The sequence below is a fragment of the Sus scrofa genome, chromosome 13 (genome assembly GCF_054392235.1).
Source record: "Sus scrofa isolate SSC_HxYL_T2T_F1_AM1 chromosome 13, Sscrofa_HxYL_maternal_Yorkshire_Landrace_v2.0, whole genome shotgun sequence".
NCBI classification, from domain to species: domain Eukaryota; kingdom Metazoa; phylum Chordata; class Mammalia; order Artiodactyla; family Suidae; genus Sus; species Sus scrofa.
This window is the reverse complement of record NC_139395.1, coordinates 101,210,482-101,232,423: the sequence shown is the minus strand read 5'-3', so window position 1 is coordinate 101,232,423 and position 21,942 is coordinate 101,210,482. Positions and strand designations below refer to the sequence as shown.

The 21,942-nt window shown below is 35.3% G+C and overlaps 1 protein-coding gene across 12 annotated transcripts in view; it reads left to right on the top strand.

Annotated features, from left to right (window-relative positions):
• PLOD2 (procollagen-lysine,2-oxoglutarate 5-dioxygenase 2) overlaps window positions 1-21,942 on the top strand; it is a 110,176-nt gene that overhangs the window by 64,903 nt on the left and 23,331 nt on the right. For all 12 annotated transcript variants that reach the window (XR_014824115.1, XR_014824114.1, XR_014824112.1 and 9 more), the window contains one exon: window positions 20,651-20,752. Coding sequence is in view for 6 of the 12 variants with exons in the window: in XM_084989997.1 (XP_084846123.1) it covers window positions 20,651-20,752 (102 nt within the window). In the remaining 6 variants the exon portion in view is untranslated. The remainder of the gene's footprint in view (window positions 1-20,650; window positions 20,753-21,942) is intronic.

The window sequence follows — 21,942 nt, the reverse complement described above, 5'->3', positions numbered from 1 at the left end:
GATTTGTTAACTATGGCTATTTTGACTGGTGTAAGGTTATACCTCATTGTAGTTTTGATTTACATTTTTCTAATAATTAGTGATGTTGAGGATTTTCTTCATATGCCTGTTGGCCATCCGAATATCTTCTTTGAAGAAATGTCTATTTAGTTCTTCTGCCCATTTTTCAATTGGGTTGTTTGTTTTTTTACTGGTGAGTTCTATGAGTTGTTTGTATATTTTGGAGATTAAGCCCTTGTTGGTTGCAGTGCTTGCAGCTATTTTCACAAATTCCATAGGTGGTGTCTTTGTTTTTTTTTTTTTAATTTTTATTTTTTATGGTTTCCTTTGCTGTGCAAAATCTTGTAAATTTGATTAGGTCCCACTGGTTTATTTTTGTTTTTATTTCTTTTGCCTCAGGAGACTGACTTAAGAAAACATTTGTATGGTTGATGTCAGAGAATGTTTTGCCTGTGTACTCTTCTAAGCGGTTTATGGTGTTTTGTCTAATTTTTAAGTCTTTAAGCCATTTTGAATTTATTTTTGTGCATGGCCCGAGGGTGTGTTCTAGTTTCATTGATTTTCATGTGGCTGTCCAGTTTTCCCAGCACCACTTGTTGAAGAGACTTTTCCCATTTTATATTATTGTCTTCTTTGTTGAATTTTAATTGACCATAGGTGTCTGGGTTTATTTCTGGGTTCTCTATTCTGTTCCATTGGTCTGCATGTCTGTTTTGGTACCAGTACCACACTGTCTTGACTACTGTAGCTTTGTAGTATTGTTTGAAGTCTCAGAGAGTTATGCATCCTGCTTGTTTTTTTTTTTTTTTCTTCTTCTCCTCAGGATTGCTTTGACAATTCTGGGTCTTTTATCATTCCATATAATTTTTTGGATTGTTTGTTATAGTTTTGTGAAAAATATCATGGGTAATTTGATAGTGATTTCATTAAATCTGAAGATTGTTTTGACCATTTTAACAATATTAATTATTCCAATCCAAGAGCATGGGTTATCTTTCCATTTAGTTGAATCCTCTTACTTACTTTCCTGGATTAATGTTTTATAGTTCTCAGCATATAAGCCTTTTACCTCCTTGGTCAGATTTAGTCCTAGGTATTTAATTTTTGGCGGTGCAATTTTAAAAGGTATTATATTTTTATATTCTTTTTCTAATATTTCATTGTTAGTATAGAGAAATACAACTGATTTCTGAGTTTAATCTTGTATCCTGCTACTTTGCTAAATTCGTTCATCAGTTCCTATAGTTTTTATATGGAGTCCTTCAAGTTTTCTATATATAGCATCATGTCATCTGCATACAGTGACAGTTTTACCTCTTTTCTAATTTGGTTACCTTTCATTTCTTTTGTTTATCTAATTGCTATGGCTAAGACTTCCAATACTATATTGAATAAAAGTGGTGAGAATGGGCCTCCTTATTCCAGATTTTAGCAGGAAAGCTTTCAGCTTTTCTCAGTAAGTATTATATTGGCTGTAGGGTTGTCACCAATGGCTTTTATTATGTTAAGGTATGTTCCTTCTATACCCACTTTGGTAAGATTTTTTATCACATATGCATGTTGGATTTTGTCAAATGCTTTTTCTGCATCTGTTGAGATGATCATGTGGTTTTTTATTTTTATTTTTTGTTAATGTGGTGTACGATGTTGATTGAATTGCATAGTTGAACCATCCCTGTGAACTTGGGATGAATCCCACTTGGCTGTGGAGTATGATCTTTATTGTATGTTGTTGGATTTGGTTGGCTAAAATTTTGTTGAGAGTATTTACATCTATATCCATCAAAGATATTGGCCTATAATTTTCTTTTTTGGTACTATCTCTGTCTGGTTTTGGTATTAGGGTGATGGTGCTTCATTGAATGTCTTTGGGATTGTTCCTTCTTTAATCTTTTGGAAAAGTCTAAGAAGGATGGGTAAAAGTTCTTTGCATGTTTGGTAGAATTCACCTATGAACCCGTCTGTTCCCGGACTTTTGTTTGTAGGGAGTGTTTTTATTACATATTCAATTTCAATTCTGGTGATTTGTCTGTTTGGTTAATCTATTTCTTCTTGATTCAGATTTGGCAGGCTGTATGTCTCTAGAAAGTGGCCCATTTCTTCTAGGTTGTCAAATTTGTTGGCATATAATTGTTCATAGTATTCTCTTAAGATTTTTTGTATTTCTGCAGTATCCATTGAGATTTCTCCTTTTTCATTTCTTAATTTGTTCATTTGGGTTCTTTCTTCTTCTTGGTGAATGGCTAGAGGTTTATCAATTTTATTTACCCTTTCAAAGAACCAGCTCTTGGTTTTATTGATTTTTTTTTCTGTTGTTTTTTTGAATCTCTATTTCATTGATTTCCTCTCTGTTTTTTTGTTTGTTTTGTTTTGTTTTGTTTTTATGGCAGCACCGTGGCATATGAAAGTTCCCTGGGTAGGGGTCAAATTGGAGCTACAGCTGCCGGCCTATGCCACAGCCACAGCCACAGCAACGTGGGATTGGAGCCAAGTCTGCCTCCTACGCCACAGCTCATGGCAACACTGGATCCTTAACCCATCAGTGAGGACAGGGATCAAACCTGCATCCTCATGGATCACAGTTGGGTTCATTAACCACTGAGCCATAATGGAACTCCATTACTCTCTGATCTTTATGATTTCCTTCCTTCTGCTGAATTTAGGTTTTGTTTGTCCTTCTTTTTCTAATTCTTTTAGGTGGTAGGTTAAAGTTGTTGATTTGAGATTTTTCATCTTTTTTGAGGAAGGCCTATTGTATGGCTATGAACTTCCTTCTAAGTACTGCTTTTGCAGCATCCCATAGATTTGAAATGGTTGTGTTTTCATTATTATTTGTCTCAAAGTATTTGTTAATTTCTTTTTTGATTTTCTAATTGACCCATTGGTTTTTTAGTAGCATGTTGTTTAGTCTCCATGTTGTCAGTTTTTTCTCATTTCTTTTCTATGAATGATTTCTATTTTCATGCCATTGTGGTCAGAAAAGATGCTTGAAATAATTTCTATACTCTTAAATTTGTTGAGGTTATTTTTGTTCCCTGGTATGTGGTTTGTACTTGAGAATTTTCCATGTGTACTTGAAAAGAATGTATATTCTGATTTTTTTTTTATGTAATGTCCTGAAAATGCCAATTAAGTCTAACTTTTCTATTGTGTCATTTAGGATCTCTCTTGTCATATTGATTTTCTGTCTAGAGGATCTGTCTACTGATGTGAGTTGGATGTTAAAGTCTCTGACTATTATTGTATTTCCATCAATTTCTTTTTTTATATCTGTTAGTATTTGTTGTATGTATTTGGGTGGTCCTATATTAGGTGAATGTATATTGATAATTGTTAATATCCTCTTCTTGAAAGGATTCTTTTGTCATTAAATAGTGTCCTTCTTTGTCTTTCTTTATAGCCTTCATTTTAAAGTCTGTTTTGTCTAATATAAGTATTGCAACTCCTGCTTTCCTCTCTTTTCCATTCGCATGCAGTATATTTTTACATGCTCTCGCTTTCAGTTTATATTTGTCCTTTGCCCTAAAGTGAATCTCTTGTAGACAGCATATTGTAGGCTCCTGTTTTTTTATCCAGTCTGCCACTCTATGTCTATTAATTGTCTTTTCAGGTAATTATTGATAAATATCTATTTATTGCCATTTTAAACCTTGTTTTCCAGTTGATTCTTTGTTCTCTTTTGTTCCTTTCTTTTTTTGGTTGAGTGATTTCCTTTTATTTTATGCTTGTGTCCTCTTCTTTTTAGTTTTTGTAAATGTGTTGTTTGGTTTTAATTTGTGGTTTCCCTGTTTTTCAAGTATGTTAACCTCCTATATCTACTTGCTTTAGCTTGATAGCCATATAGGCTCAAACACCTTCTGGAAAAGAAAAAAGAGTCTATATTTTCTTACTTTCCTTCCCCACATTTTATGGCTTTGATGTCCTTTTTTAATATATTCATGTTTATTCTTTTGCTGTTCTTTGTGTTTATCATCATTTTTACAATAGTTTTTTTTTTTTCTTTTAGTTCTGTATACTGGCTTGTTTAAGTGATTACTTTCTTTCCAACTGTGATTTCCTCCATCCTATTTCTTCTCACTCTTTACGTCTTTTTTTTTTTTGTTTTTTGTTTTTTTTTTTTGTATTTTCTAGGGACACACCCACAGCATTTCGAGGTTCCCAGACTAGGGGTCTAATCAGAGCTGTGGCCACTGGCCTATGCCACAGCCAGAGCAATGCGGGATCCGAGCCATGTCTGCAACCTATACCACAACTCATGGCAACACCAGATCCTTAACCCACTGAGTGAGGCCAGGGATTGAACCTGAAACCTCATGGTTCCTAGTCAGATTTGTTAACCATGAGCCATGACGAGAACTCCGAACTTCTTTTTTTTTTTTTTTTTTTTATAGAAGACCTTTCAGTATTTCTTTTAGAATGGGTTTAGTATTGCTGTACTCTTAGTTTTTGTTTGTTGGAGAAATTCTTTATTTCCCATTCTATTTTAAACACTATTCTTTCTGGGTAGAGTATTATAGGCTGCAGATTTTTCCCTGTTAGAAGTTTGAATATATCTTGCCACTGTCTTCTGGCCCATAGTGTTTCTGTAGATAAATCAACTGATAGCCTTATGGGGGTTCCCTTATAATTAACTCTTTTTTTTTCCCTTGCTACTTTTAGAGTCCTCTCCTTATCTTTACTTTTTGTCATTTTTATTATAACATGTCTTGGTGTGGGCCTATTGGGGTTCGACTTGTTTGTGGACTTCTTTGCTTCCTGTATTTTGTTCACTTTTCCTTTAGATTTGGAAAGTTCTCAGTTCAGCCCTAATTTCTTCAAATATATTTTCGATCACCTTTTCTTTTTCTTCTCCTCTGGAATCCCTATTATGCATATATTGGCCCTCTTTATATTGTCCTATAGACCACTCATATTTCTTTCATTGTTTTTCATTTGGTTTTCTTTCTGCTGTCTTGACTGCATGATTTCCATTATTCTCTCTTCCAAGTCACTAATTCATTCCTCTGCATTATTCATTCTGTTCTTCAGAGCCTTTAACTCAGATTGCATCTCTGCATATTAATTTTCAAATTTTTCTTGGCTTCTCCTTATATTTTCTAATTCCTTTCTAAAGTAATCTGCATTACTGTTTGTATTTGCTCTTAATTCTTCATATTCACTCTTAATTCCTTCAATATTTTCACTTTCTCCTTTTGAACTTGGTGTCTGAGAGACTGCAGAAATCTGTTTCATTTTTTGCTCATTCAGGGGAATTCTGTTCTTTTAACTGGGAATGGGTTCCTGACCTTCATTTTGCTTATACTTTTCTTATTCTCTGTACTTAGGGGAACAACTACTGTAGTCTTGGAAGACTATTTATATGTGAGAGTGCTTTTGGGTATTTGGTGAGGGCTTATATTATTTTTATTATCATCATCATTATTTTTTGCTTGAGGGCTGTTTTTGGTTTGGATGCTTGCTTTCTGTTTTCTCTGTGTGTCAGGCTGTTATACCCTTTATTAGGGGTGCTGATAAGTGGCCTGCATGTGTTTCCAGGGAGATGGAGGCAATGGGCAGGGCGAGTAGCCAGTGCCTGGTTGCTAGGCCCTTGACAGTGGTGATGAATTGTGGGGAAGTGGTGCAGGTTGCTCCTGGTGAAGGGCCCTGGTAAGTGCAGTGACCCTCAGGCAGGTGTATGCATCTCCCAGAGTTTTTGGCATTGGCTTCAGCAGGGCATGTGTATTCCCTGGGGAGTGAGAGCAACTATGGTCGTGCTTGATTTCAGTGCCCTCCTCTATGCAGACCTCTGAGGTGACTTGGGCTGAAGATGATGCTTGTTTATGGACCCCTAGTTGTGGCAGGTAATGCCTACCTCTGGAGTCTGGGATAGCTGTGGTGGTTTGCTTCCACCACCCATAGCCCATACAAGAGGTGCTTCACTTCCCTTAGTCCATGCCAGAGGTGCCCTACCACACTTAGCCTGCTCAAGAGGCACCCTGCCACCCATAGCCTGTGCAAGAGACACCCCCCTCCCTGAGAACCCAGCAGATGCACAGAGAAGGCTGTTCCTATGTCTCTCCACTCCTCCTCCTTTCACTCTCCCCAGTAATCGTGGTAATGGCTTCTCTTGCGGGCACAAGCCTCTTCCTGGGTTCCCCTGGCTGTGGCACTCCATCCCTAGCCTGTGGTATACTGCTGCCTAGCCCATCAGGCTGTCTCTACAGAGCCAACCCTAGTCCTCCCTGGAACTGACCTCTGCAGCCCAGCCCTGGCCCAAATGTTTCAGGCTATGGTGTCCAGGTGTTGTGGTGCTGATGGTTTATCTTGCTGTCTCTTTGCTTTTCTCTCAGTCTGGCTGTTACACTTTTCTCTGAGTCTTTGAGGTCCCTCCATCTTGGCTAATCTTCCTGTCAATTAGGTAACTTCCCAGGGTACAGGTTCCTTTCCTCTTTCAGAGTTCCCTCTCAGGAGTGCTAGTCCCTTCCTGGTTCCTTCTTTTTTTTTTTAAATCTATCTCTTTTTTCCCTTTTGTTATACCCAGTTATTTGGAGGGTTTCTTGCCCTTTTTGGAGGTTTGCGGTCTTCTGCCAGTGTTCATTAGATGTTTTATGCTGATTGTTCTACATGTAGGTGGTTTTTATAAATGTGTTTGTGGAAGAAGGTCAGCGCCATGTCTTACTCTTTCCCTGTATTGATCCCACCCAGATTACTCTTTTTAGATATACCCTTTTTATTTAACCATTGCAGAAGATGAAATGATTTTTATATATTTTATAATTTAACATTTAATTATTATTTTAATTTAATAAGGGATGGTTATAATGTCATTGGTTTTTGAGCCATAACATTGAACAAAATGCTAACATTTATGCTTTTTTAATTTAAAAACATGCATAATCTGTAAATGATACATCATTATAATGTGTTTATAGACCAAAGTATGAAAGATGAGCTCATTTCTTCATTAGCTACTTTCTCTAGATCTCATGCTATTAGGGAAAACAATTGACTTATAACCCCACTATCTCTTATGTCATTTTAATTCATAGTTGATTTCAGAATTATGTTCTTGTAGTATTTATCTATGAGCAATCATATTTTTCATTTGTTTTCATAATGATGTATAAACAACTCTGTGCTTTTTAATTAACATTTTATTTGAAACGTTTTTGTATTTATTCTACATAATTATTTTCATGCTCGTCCAGATACAATTTGATATAAATCAGCTTTTAGATAGAAACTATGACTTCTGGTTTGAAATTTTACTTTTTTTCCTTGAAACTTATTTATTGTTAGTAACGCATAATAAGATGCTTATTTTAATCCATACTTTTTTCTTTTTAAATATCAAATAATATACTTACGGCAATCACTGTGAAATTGGAATTTTTTTTTTGATGGCCACACCTGCGGTGTATGGAAGTTCCTGTATCACAAGCACGGCAATGCCAGACCTAAGCCACATCTGCAGCCTACACCACAACTCATGGCAATGCCATATCCTTAACCCACTGAGGGCCAGGGATTGAACCCACATCTTCATGGATACTAGTCAGGTTCCTTTCCTCTCAGGCACCATGGAAACTCTGCAATCGGTGGTATTTTTATACCAAAAAAAAATTAAACATAACAAGAGCACATAACCTAATTTGCCCACGAAAACAAGTCATTTCTGAAATGTATTTGATTTGCAGTAAAAATAGGGACTTTGATTTTGTACATATAAACCTCAGTGTTTAGGTCACTATGACCTTGAATAATTGGATGACTTGAAAAAAAAAAAGAAAGAAAAAAAGAAAAAAATTTGGTTGGAAAAGTTTCTCGCCAATGACATGACATCACCCTTGGAAACATTTTGATATTGTGAAAGAAGTATCAGGAAAACACTACCACCTAGTAGCTGGGGACTGCCCGGAACAGCCTAACTGCATAAGCAGTTTTCTGCACCTTCCAAAGCTGCCAGCATAAATGTCTGCTATTTTTAATGAAGAAAACAGATGGCAGGGTGGCGGTGGTGGATAACCTCTGCCTGCGTGAAGAGAAATCTAAAAGAGGGAGGTTTCCAGTCTTAATTATCTGTGAAAATAAAACTGAGGTAAAAAGTAAAAAGTAGAAAAGTTATAATGTTTTATTTCTGAAAACTAAATGTAATGCCTTTTAGGCTCTAACCTTTTAAAAATATTGATCATTTTCATATTCACATAGGGGTTCTAATACACTGATCAATAACTCGTGAAATCTTTAATTTTTTATGAGATTTCTGAGATGAGGAAGGTTCCAGTCTTTATGTATAAATGGGCATTTAAGATATGTCCAACTATTTGGAGGGATTTTTTTTCACTTTCTTTCTTTAAAAAAGTTCTTTTCAGGATATTTAAAGAAAAATTGTATATTTCCCTTAAAAAAATTCCTTTTATAAATAATGCTTAATGGAGGGCCCATTTTCACATGACTGTCTTTATTTTCTTCCTTCAAAACCATAATATTATAGAGAACATGAATAGTTAATGTTTACATTTGTAGTTTGACAACAGTAACATTTTTGTTTTTATTAGGGAGGCATGTTAAAATGGTTACATTGACTCTTGACATATTAATAAATGTCATAGCTACATATTTCCTGCCTTCTAATTTGTTTCCTGAATTATTATGTAGTTCAGAAGGGATGAGAATGGCTTAATTTTCCATGTCTTATGATTGAGCTATACAGAATAATGTATCTACTTACAATATGTGTATAACACAAAGCTTTTTCATTGTAATTAATACTGTACTTTGTTCATTAGCATTTGTTTCAGTTTTAGTAAAATAGAATATAGAAATACTTAGTAAAATAGAAATAGTTGGAATCCTAAATATTTGAGAGGAATTGGGTAAAATGGTACTGAACTAATTTCCTCAGATATTCTGTACCATAAGATCCTTTATATTAAGGATATTAAGAAGTCAGAAAAATTCAATTGGCACTTCTGTACATTATTGACTATCATATATAATGTATAAACTTTTTTTCTTCTGAGTTATCTTTTCAAGGAAAAATTAATGATTATATAAACATAATGAGAATTTTAGGTGCTTCCTTTTAACAGTAATATAAATTATAGCCAAAGGTAGTTTGCTATAGCTTCAATGTGTTGAGTAAATTATATTCTGTGAGAAGAAATAATAAAAGAAAACGAAAAACTATGAGTGTTTATACCACTACAAGTATTAGAACTGAAGTAGAATGTTTAGTAATTTATTTTAGGATTGGCAGAATTTTCCCTAAAATAGTCACTCTAGAGATATTAAAAAAATTTTTTTTGGAGTTCTCATCATGGCTCAGTGGTTAATGAATCTGACTAGGAACCATAAGTTTGCGGGTTCGATCCCTGGCCTTGCTCAGTGGGTTAAGGATTCGGTGTTGTGGTGTAGGTTGCAGACACGGCTCGTTTCCATGTTGCTGGGGCTGTGGTGTAGACTGTGGTGCAGCTCCGATTAGACCCCTAGCCTGGGAACCTCCATATGCCACAGGTGCAGTGGTAGAAAAGACAAAAAAAAAAAAATTTTTTTTTTTTTTGAGGGCTCACAGCATATCTTAGGGTGTTTATCTTTCTCTCTCTCACCATCTTCCCTCACTTTTTCCTAAATCTAAAACACATGCATGGACTCAGATTTTACAGATAAAATGAATATCAGCAGATGTTTAAAGAGAGGAGGTGATAAGACCCAGAGAGGCTCAGAGAGCTCTAAAAGGGGTAGGCAGAATGCAATATTGCACTTTATTTTTTCTCTAACAGTTTTATTGAGATATAATTGACATATAGCACTGTGTAAGTTTAAAGTATACAGCATAATGATTTGGCTTACATACATCATGAAATAATTACCAGAAAAAGTTTAGTAAACCCATCATCTCATACAGATAAAAAATTAAAGAAAAAGAGCAAAAGTTTTTTCCATGTGATGAGAACTCTTAGGATTTATTCTCTTAACAACTTTCATATGTAACACAGCATTATTAATTATATTTATCACATAGATTGTATTCCTAGTACTTACTCATTTTATAGCTGGAAGGTGTTACCTTTTGGTTACCTTCGATCCAATTTCCTCTCTGTTTTTGAAGTATACTTGCCTGAAACAGTATGTTAGTGCCTGGTGTAAAACATAGAGATTCAATATGTCTATAATTATAAAATCTAATTATCATTTGTCACCATAAAAGATACTACGTTATTATTGACTATATTCTCCATACTGCTTATTTCATACCCATGCCTCATTGCTGAGACCAGCTCAGTGGGTGAGGGCAGAAGAACGGAACGGGTGCTGTGAAACTTAAGGAAAAAAGTTAACATGAAACAAGACACAGAGACATTTATCTTAAGTAAAGGTGGGAAACGGGGGACTCAAGGTCTCAGGGACAGGAGTCTGCCTCAAGAAACCACACTGCTTTTATTGTGCTCTTGAGGATTAGGTCAAGTGAGGATGGGGTTGTAGGTGCAGGATATAGGTTTTTTTTTTTAAGTTATTTTAAAAGTCTCATAGCCAGTTGCTGATTAAGCTTTTATTCTGACCTATAGGCATTTAACAATCATTAGCATTGAGGAGGCTTGGCATCAGCTATCTATGCATAGCATTCTGTGTGCTTATGCAGACAGCTGCCTGTATCTGCAGCAACTCAGTGTGCCTAGGTTTGCACCTCTCCGTTCTCCTTGCTAATGCATATCCTGCTAATGACCCCTCATAAACCCCTTGGGGCCATGAGGCTCATCTTCCTCTTGTTCTTTAGAGGACATAGCATGCTTGTGCAAAGAGCATGCCTATCTGCACAGGCCCAGTGTGCCTAGACCAACACATTATGTCCTCATTCAGCTGACCCTATGAATAACTTATGCCTTTAGGTCTTGGTTCTTAAGCTTAAGTCATTTACCAGCACTGTGACTTGTTTTTCAAGCAGGAAGATGGGGTAAAGTAAAGCAGGACAAGATGGAGTTTTCAGCATAGAAATATAGAAGCAAAGAGGCTAAGAAAATATTGTAGAAACATGTCTCACAATACCTCATTTATTTTGTAACTAGAAGTTTGTACCTCATAATCTCTCTCACTAATTCTTTTATCAAACCACTCTCATCCCCTCTGGCAACCACCTGTATCTTTGGTTTCTGATTTGTTAGGTTTGTTCATTTATTATTTAGATTTCACATCTAAGTGAAATCATATGGCATTTATTTTTCACTGTCTGACTTATTTCACTTTGAATAAAACCCTATAGGTTTATCCACGTAACTGAAAGATAGCAAGATTTCATTGTTTTTTATAGCTGAGTAATATTCCCTTTTATATATGTATCGCAGTTTCTCTATACATTCAACTACCAGTGGACACTTAGGTTGCTTCTGTATCCTGGTTGTTGTAAATAATGCTGCAGTGAACATAGGGGGTACATATATCTTTTTGAATTAGTGTTTTTGTTTCTTGTAAAAATATCCAGAAATGGAATTGCTGGATCATATAATTGTTTTATTTTTAGTTTTTTTGAGGGACTTCCATACTGTTTTCCATAGTGGCTGTGTCAGTTTACATTTCCATCAACATTGCATGAGGGTTCCCCTTTTTCCACATCCTTGACAATACTTATTTGTTGTCTTTTCCATAATAGCCATTGTAACAGATGTGCAGTGATATCTCAGTGTGGTTTTGATTTGCACCACCCTGATGTTTATGTTGGGCATCTTTTCATGTGTCTGTTGGCCATTTGTATGTCCTCTTTGGCAAAATATCCATTCAGGTCTTCTGTCCATATTTCATTTTTTTTTTTTTTTTGGATATTGGGTTGTATGAGTTCTTTGTATATTTTGGATACTAACCCCTTATTGTATATATCATTTACTAATATCTTCTCACATTTAGTAGATGGCATTTTTTGTTTTGTTAATAGTAGTTTCCTTCACTGTATAAAAGCTTTATAATTTGATTTAATCCCATTTGTTTATTTTTATTTTGTTTCCCTTGCCTGAGGAGACATATCCCAAAAAATATTGCTAAGATCATTGTCAAAGTGCTACCTATGTTTTCTTCTGGAAGTCTAATTGTTTCAGGTCTTACATTTAAGTTTTTAATCTATTGTGAATTGACTGTTGTATATGGTATGAGAAAATAGTCCAGTTTGATTCTTTTGCATGTATTTGTTCAGTTTTCCCAACATTAAATAGGCTGTCTTTTCTCATTGTATATCTTTGCTTTCTTTATAGATGATTAACCACATAATGATAGATTTATTTCTGGGCTCATTGTTCTGTTCATTTCATCTATGTGTTTGTTTTCATGCCAGTAATATACTGTTTTGATTACTGTACCTTTGTAGTATAGTTTGAAATCAGGGAGCAAGATACTTTCAGCAAGATACTTTTTGTTCTTCTTTCTAAAGATTGCTTTAGCTATTTGGTCTCTTTTGTGGTTCTGTATAAATTTTATGATTATTTATCCTAGTTCCGTGAAAAATGTCGTGAGTATTTTGACAGGGATTGTGATGAATCTGGAGATAGCTTTGGGTAGTATGGACATTTTCAAAATATTAGTTCTTCCAATCTGTAGGCACAGATTATCTTTTCATTTACTTGTGTCTTCTTCAGTTTCTTTCACCAATGTCTTTCAGTTGCCATAGTACAAATTTTTTACTTCCTTGGTTAAATTTATTCCTAATTAATTTATTCTTCGTGATAAAATTGAAAATGGATTTTTTAAAATTTGATAGATCATTTTTAATGTATAGAAACAGATTTTTGTATGTTGTTTGTGTTCTTCAACTTTACTGAACACATTTTGGTAGATCTAATATGTTCTTTTCTGGAGTATTTGGGGTGTTCTATACATAGTATCATATCATCTGCAACAGTGGCAGTTTTACTTCTTCCTTTCTAATTTGGATGACTTTTATTTCTACCTTTATTTCTCTTGCCTAATTTGGCAAGGACTTCCAAATTATGTTGAATAAAAATGGAGATAAATTCCCATTGTGGCTCACTGTGTCCCATTGTGGCTCAGTGGGTTAAGAACCCTGGTAGTATCCATGAGGATGTGGAATTGATCCCTGGCCTCGCTCAGTGGGTTAAAGGACTTGACACTGCATAAGCTGTGGTGTAGGTTGCGGATGCAGCCTAGATCTAGCATTGCTGTGGCTGTGACTCTAATTTGACCCCTAGCATGAGAACCTCCATATGCCAAGAGTGTACCCCTAAAAAAGATGAAAAATAATTAAAAAATAAAAATGGGAATAGTAGGCATCCTTGTCTTCCTCATCTTAGAGGAAATGCTTTCAGCTTTTCATCATTGAGTTAGACATTAGCTGTGAGTTTGTCATATATGGTCTTTATTATGTTGAGGTATGTTTCTTTTATAACCACTTTGTTGGGAGATTTTATTAGAACTGGATATTGAATGTTGTCAAAAGTTTTTTCTGCATCCATTGAGATAATTATGTGATTTTTATCCTTAATTTTGTTAATGCAGTGTATCACATTAAGTGATTTGCATATTGTGAACCATTCTCGCATCCCTAGATTAATCCCACTTGATCATGAGTTATGATACTTTTTTTTTTTTTGTCTTTTTGCTATTTCTTTGGGCTGCTCCTGCGGCATATGGTGGTTCCCAGGCTAGGGGTCCGATCGGAGCTGTAGTCACTGGCCTACGCCAGAGCCACAGCAACGCAGGATCCGAGCCGTGTCTGCAACCTACACCACAGCTCACGGCAATGCCGGATCGTCAACCCGCCGAGCAAGCGCAGGGACCAAACCCGCAACCTCATGGTTCCTAGTCGGATTCGTTAACCACTGCGCCATGACGGGAACTCCCTGATACTTTTAATATATTGTTGAATTTGGTTTGCTGATATTTTGTTGAAGATTATTATATTTATGTTCATCAGAATAATCACCTGTAATTTTCTTTTTTTGTAGTGTCTTTGTCTGGTTTTGTTATCAGGGTAATGATGGACATATAAAACAAGTTTGGAAATATTCCTTTCTCTTCAGTTTTTTGAAATAGTTTGAGAAGACTGTTTGGTAGACTTCATTCATGAGGCTATCTGACTCTGGACATTTATTTGTTACGAGTTTTTAGGTGTTTAATTCAATTGCCTTGCTAGTAATCAGTCTGTGTTAATTTTTTTTTTATATAACTTTTTGGTCATTCTTGGAAGAATATATAGGCATACCTCATTTTGTTGTGCTTTGTTTTATTGCACTTCACAGATACTATGGTTTTTACAAATTGAAGATTTGTAGCAACTGTGAACCAAGCAATCTATTGGTGCCGTTTTCCCAATAGCATTTGCTCACTTTGTGTGTCTTTGTCAATTTTGGTAATTGTCATAATATTTCAGACTTTGCATTATTATTATATTGTTATGCTGATTTGTGATCAGTTATCAACCATGGTGATATGTGATTTTTGATGTTACTATTGTAATTGTTTTGAGGAACTGTGAACTTTAGCCATACAAAATGGTGAACATTATCAATTGTTGAACTGACAACAAAGGATTTAGAATATTACTAAATATAGCTGATAAAGCAGCAGCATGACTTGAAACCTTTACTCCAATTTTGAAAGAACATGCCATTAAACAGCATTGCATGCTACAGAGAAATCATTTGTGAAAGGAAGAACCAATTGGTGTGGCAAACACCATTATTGTCTTAAGTAATTTCCAGACACCTCATCCTTCAGCAAACACCACCCTGATCAGTTAGCAGCCATCACCTCTAAGACAGGACCCTCAACTGGCAAAAAGATTATGAATCACTGGAGGCTCAGATGACAGTTAGCATTTTGTAGCAATACATTGTTTTTAAAGTAAGTTATGTACCTTTTTTTTAGGCACAATGCTATTGCACTTAATAGATGATGTTATTGTTTAAACAAAACTGATATATGAAGTTGGAAGCTGAAAAACTTGTGTGACTTTCTTTACAAAAATATATGTTATATTGTGGTAATCTGAAACCAAACCTGTAGTAGTATCTCTGAGGTATGCCTGTATGTTTCTAGGAATTTATCCATTTCTTCTGGGTTATCCAATTTGTTGGCATATAATTCTAATAATTTTTTACGGTGCTTTGTATTTTTGTGGTGTCCTTTTAAACTTCCTTTTTATTTCCTGTTTCATTGATTTGGGTTTCCTTTATTTTGTAGATGAGTCTGGCTAAAGGTTTATTGATTTTGTTTATCATTTCAAAGAACCAGCTTTTAGTTGTATTAAATTTTTTTCTAGTTTTTGAAGAAATATTCATTTATTTCTTTTGTTTTTATCATTTCGTCTCTTTTACTAACTTGGGGTTTTGTTCCCTTTTTTTTTTTTTTTTTTGTCTTTTTTTGCCTTTTCTAGGGCTGCTCGTGCGGCATATGGAGGGTCCCAGGCTAGAGGTCAAATTAGAGCTGTAGCCACCGGCCTACACCAGAGCCACAGCAACGTGGATCCAAGCCGCGTCTGCAACCTACACCACAGCTCACGGCAATGCCGGATCCTTAACCCACTGAGCAAGGCCAGGGATCGAACCCGCAACCTTATGGTTCCTAGTCGGATTCGTTAACCACTGTGCCACAACGGGAACTCCAGGGTTTTGTTTGTTCTTGTTCGAGTTCCTTTAAGCATAAGGTTATATTGTCTGTTTTTTCTCTGGTTTCCTGAGGTAGGCCTTTATCACTATATATATGTCTCTTTTAGAACTATTTTTTTTCTGCATCCCACATATTTTGGATCATTGTGTTTCCATTTTCATTTGTCAGATATTTGTTGATTTCCTCTTGGATTTCTTTGTCACTTGTTGGTTGTTTAGTAGCATATTGCTTAGCTTTTCTATATAGATCTATTGAGTTATTTATCTAACATGTTCTTTAAGGCAAGTCTTATTGATTTTCTTGACTGTATGATCTGTCCACTGATATAAATGAGGTGTTAATAGTCCTCTGCTATTGGAATTCCTGTTGTCACTCAGTGTTTGATGAACCCAACTAGTATTCATGAGGAAGTGGGTTTGAACCCTGGCCTTGCTCAGTGGGTTAGGAATCTGGCATTGTTGTGAGCTGTGGTGTAAGCTGGAAGCTGTAGCTCCAATTCGACCCCTAGCCTGGGAACCTTCATATGCCATAGATGTGGCACTAAAAAGACAAAAAAAAAAAAAAAAAAAAAATCCTTTGCTATTATTGTGTTACTGTCAAAATTTCTTCCTTTGTGTTTGTTAATATTTGCTTTATGTATTTATGTACTCCTGTATGGGAAGGGATATACACACACATACACACACAATTATTATGTCTTTTTGTTGGATCTGTTGCTTTATCATTTTGTAGTATCTCTTGTTGCAGTCATTGTTTTCAAGTCTGTTTTGTTTAAGAATTGCTACCCCTAGTCTCTTTTCCTTTCTGTTTGTATGGTGTGGAATATCTTTTTCCATCCACTCACTTTTAGTCTGTGTGACATTAGATGTGAAGTGAGTCTCTTACAGACAGTGTGTATATGGATCTTCTTTTTAAAATCTATTGAGCTACCCTCTTTTCTGGATTGAAACATTTAGTGCATTTACATTTAAAGTAATTACTGATAGGTATGTACTTTTGTACTTTTTTTTAGTTGTTTTCTGATTATTCATATTATCCTTCTGTATTTTCTTCTCTTGTGGTTTGGTTATTTTCTTTTTATGTTTGTATTACTTCCTGTTTACTTTTTTGTGACTGTATTATCAGTTTTTGGTTTATGGTTACCATGAGGTTCTTATGTGATGACTTATCTATATAGCAGTCTATTTTAGGTTAATTATTGCTTAAGTTTGAGTTTATTCTTAAAGTGTTACGTTTTTACTCCCTTCTGCCCTATTTTGTTTTTAATGTCATATTTTACATTTTTAATTTTGTGTATCCTTAAGTAATTATTGTAGATGTATTTGATTTGACTAGTTATAAATTTTAACCTCATACTAGCTAAAGAGTTGTTGATCCATTACCTTTACAGTATTTGCCTTTATTGATGGCATTTTTTCTCTTTGATAATGTTATTTCTAGTTATGTTCTTGTCCTTTCTGTTTAAAGAAGTCCATTTAACATTTTCTATAAGGTTGGTTTAGTTGTGATGAACTACTTTACCTTTATCTTGTTTGGTAAACTATTTATTTATTTATTGCATTATCTTTTTTCATTTAAAAAAATTTTTTTGAAATATAGTTGTTACAATGTTGTGATAATTTCTCCTGTGCAGCAGAGTGATTCAGTTATGTATATATACTCATATCCATACTTTTTCAGATTCTTTCCCCATATAGGTTATTTCAGAATATTGAGTAGAGTTTCTTTTGCTCTACAGCTGGTCCCTGTTGACTATCTATTCCCTATATAATAAAATCCATATACCAATTCAAAACTCCCAATTCATCCCCTCCTCCCACCTTTCCCCTTTGGTAATCATAAGTTTGTTTTTGAAGTCTGTTTCTGTTTTGTAAATAAGTTCATTTGTATCATTTTTTTTGATTCATATATAACTGATATTACATGATGTTTGTCTTGCCCTATCCGATTTACTTAACTTAGTATGATAAACTCTGGGTCCATCCATGTTGCTGCAATTGGCATTATTTCATTCTTATGAATGAGTAATATTATGAATGAGTAATATTCCATTGTATATATGGACCACATCTTTATCCATTCCTCTATCAATGGCCATTTAGGTTGCTTCAGTGTCTTGGCTATTGTAAGTAGTGCTGCAGTAAACATTGGAGTGCATGTATCTTTTGAATCATGCCTTTCTTCTGATATATACCCAAGAGTGGGATTGCTGGATCACATGGTAGTCCTGTGTTTAGTTTTTTAAGGAACCTCCATACTCTTCTTCATAATGGTTGCACCAACTTACATTCTCACCAACAGTGTAGGAGAGTTCCTTTTTTTCTACACCCTCTCCAGCATTTCTTATTTGCAGACTTTTTGATGATAGCTATTCTGACTGGTGTGAGGTGATACCTCATTGTGGTTTTGATTTATATTTCTTTAATTATTAATGATGCTGAACATTTTTTTCATGGGTTTTTGGCCATCTGTCTGTCTTCCTTAGAGAAATGTCTATTTGGCTCTTCTGATTGAGTTGTTAGTTTTTTGATACTGAGCTGCATGAGATGTTTGTATATTTTGGAAGTTAATCCCTTGTCAGTCACTTTGTTTGCAAATATTTTCTCTTATTATGTGGGTTACCTTTCCTTTTATTTGTAGTTTCTTTTGCAGTGCAAAAGCTTTTAAGTTTAATAAGGTCCCATTTGTTTATTCTTATTTTTATTTTTATTACTCTAGGAGGTGGATCCAAAAAGCTGTTGCCATGATTTACCTCCCTTTTAATCCTAAATATTAAGTTTTCCAGAGAGAAGTTCTTGGTTGTGTTTTTCCTTTCAGTACTTTGAAAATCATGCCGCTCCTTCTGGCCTGTAAATTTCCTACTGAAAAAATCAGCTGACAACTTCATAGTGTTTACCTTGTATGTGATAAGTTGTTTTTCTCTTAATACTCTCTTTAACTTCTGATGTTTTAATGATAGTGTTTAGGTCCTTTTGGATTCACCTTACTTGGAGTTCTCTGGGATTCCTAGACTTGAATGTGTTTCCTTCACCAGTTTAGGGGAATTTTCATCCATTATTTATTTAAATAGGTTTTCTGTCCCTTTTTTCTCCTTCTGGGACCTCTATACTGCAAATGTTAGAACACTTCTTATTGTCTCATAAATCCTCAAACTATCCTTATTTTTAAAAATTCTTTTTTTCTTCTAGCAGTGTTGATTGTGTGATTTTCATTAGCCTGTCCTCCAGATTGCTGATCTTTTCTTCTGTATTATCCGATATGCTGGTGGTTCCCTCTAGTTTCTAGTTTATCTGCATTTTGTTTTGTTCTTTTTCTTCAGTTTTGTCCTGTTCTTTTATTTGGAACATATTCCTTTGTCTCATTTTACCTAATTCTCTGTGTTTCTCTATGTATGCAGCTGTATCCCCTGGTCTTTAACGAGTGATTTGTGTAGAAGGTATCCTGTGGGGCCCAGTGATGTGCTCCTTCTGGTCACTAGAGGAAGGTACTCCAGAATTGTCCTCTGTGTGAACTGTATGCATCTTCCTGTTGTGGCTGGATTACAGTTGCTGTGTGTGTACTAGTGTTTAGGGCTGGTCCCCAGTGCAGCTGGCTGTTAAGGCCTGGCCATGATTGTTGTGGGCTGAATACTCCTGGGCTGGCTTGTGGGCATATGCTGGTGCCGACTGGGACTGGCAGGGTGAAGGGCTTCATCAGTGGGGCTCTGATGCCGGGTAGGGGTGCCTACTGAGACTGGAGAGATAGTGGGCCACTTTGGAGGAATGCTGGCTATGTTGCATCTGCAGGCAAACCTGGGGTAGGCCAAGTTTGATGGCATCTACCAGCACCAGTTCAGCTACATAGGCGGTGAGACAAACAAAACAAAACAAGAAACTGGGACCTGGCATATCATTTATACTCAGAGAAAGTTCCAACAGATCCTTATGTCTCAAGCACATGCCCTAATATTAACAAATGATTTCCTTCTTGTATGATCCAGGCACTTTTCTAGTGGTTGCCTTTGCATTGGGACTTGGAAAGAATAAGCCTATACATGTGCCTGTTAAGAGTGCAGTCTCAGTTTCCTAGAGCCCCACTGACTTTAAAGCCAAATGTTATGGGGCTCATCTTCCTGGTGCAGGTCTCCCAGGATGGGGATCCCTATGTCAGCCTTGGGCCCTTCACTTCTTGGGGAAGACCTTTGGGGCTGTGATACCCCTCCTGCTTGTGAGTTGTTCTACTGGGGCCATTGGTTCTGATTAAACTGCGTCTCTGCCTCTTCTTCCTGTCTCATTGTGTTTTTTTTTCATTTTATCTTCAGTTGTAGAAAATATTTTCTGCTAGTCTTCAAGCCATGGTTCCCTAGAAGTAGTAATAATTTGGTATATCTGTGGGAGAAGGTGAGACCAGGATCTTCCTACTTCACCATCTTATTCTAGCTACCACTCATCTTAGTTTATTATTGACAGGATTTATGGTGTGGCTCTAATTAGGATTTATTTTAATCTGTTTAGTCTGCAGTCTCTTTTCCCCAAGCCAGTGCCCCTGAATCACTACCCAGAAGCCTGGATTATAGTAGGTGGCATAGTTTCCCAGAAGAGTTTAATGCCTTTTGGTGATGAAATATATACAGTGTTTTGTGTGGTGCTGGCTAGTAAGAGCTCATAATGGCACTTCTTCATTCACTGTATGTGTCTGCACTGAGCCTTTAAGCATATTTATCTTATTACTAAATTACTATTCCCATGACCACTCTTATTTGTATTGTTTTTGCTAAGTCTCATTAGCTCAATTAAAACTGTTTCATTGTTTGACATATTTCTTTATTATCTCTTATTATTTCTTATATAATGAAATAATATGACTTTATGACTTACACTGTATTTTTTGGAATGTGTAGGCAAAGTTTGCCCTGCTAAGATTCACAGTCTGGAGAGACCTTTGCTCATTGTGTACCTCTAGGTGACAAAAATAAGTAGAATTATTAAGGGGATATACCTAATGCAGAGAGATGTTTGTATAATGAAAGCACATTGATGGAAGAGGCTTGCTTTTTTAAATATAGTTTTCCTTCTTCAATTAGATTCTCCTAAATTATTTTGGAAACTATGTTCCTAATGCATGGACGCAAGATAATGGCTGCACTCTTTGTGACGTGGATACAATTGACTTGTCTGCAGTAGATGTAAGTGGGATTGACTCTGTATGAAATGTAGTAATAAAACAGACATTGCCATGAAATGTAACAATCTGTAAAAGAAGAAAGGTACATTATTTTATAGTATTGATAATATGGTAGATGATGGATGTATATAGCTAAAACACGACAACTCAGAAAATTCCTGGATTTGTGTATTTCCAACTAAGCCAGCTAATAATTGACCTTGGTAAAAGGGGCTTGGTTGTTAATATTTACTAGCTTGCTATGATTGGGTGGTATTGTTTTATTTTAGTCTGTTAAGTTGATCAAAGCATTGAGGAAAATAATGGTTACAAAGCTTTAGTATTTGAATTGACTAATATTGTCTTTGCTTGATTTTTGAATTTGATGATTTAAAAAATAGTAATATATTATTATATAACTAAGGACTGTTTTAATATGGCAACTCATATTAATTTCACAGTTTCCTTAAGTCAGTAGTACTGTTGACTGAGGTCTACAGATGAGAAAACTGAGATGCATACACATTAAGTAACTTATTTACGGATATGATTTTTTTTTTTTTTTAAGTGTTGGAAATGAGACTTAAAGTTAGGCAGTCTGGCTCCAGACCCTATAATCTTGACCACTGTGCAATTTTGCCTGGATGTCAGCTACATGTTATATCTGAGGCATAGTGATATATATATATACACACACACATACATATATACATAATATATATACATTATATTTCATAGAGGATTATAGCTATAGTTTGTCACTTTTTCTTTGAGGGTAAATGAGCAATTGAATGTTATTATTTATTTATAAAACAGTTTTATGCATCCTTCTCTCATCAACCAGAGTAGTTTTAGGATATCTTATAGTAACATTTTTCTTCCAAAAAATGCTCTTGTATGAACAGTTGGATTCTAGGGATGATTTTTCCATCAAGGCTGATTCTTTCCTTCATTCACCATAAGTGTATTGAGTATCTACAGCATGCCAGATAAGTAGAGAAAAAAAAATTCACTAGAATATAGTTCCTATAACTCCTGGACCCATACAAATATAAAATACTCTCACTGTAAAGCACTAAAACTCCTGAATTCAGTAGTTTCTATTCTTATCATTGTCTGAAAAGGAGAATAAAGAGTAACTTGTACATATCTAGGAGCTCCTAAATAGAGCTTGAAAATAAGCCCTATTTTACCTGTAAATACGACTTTTTG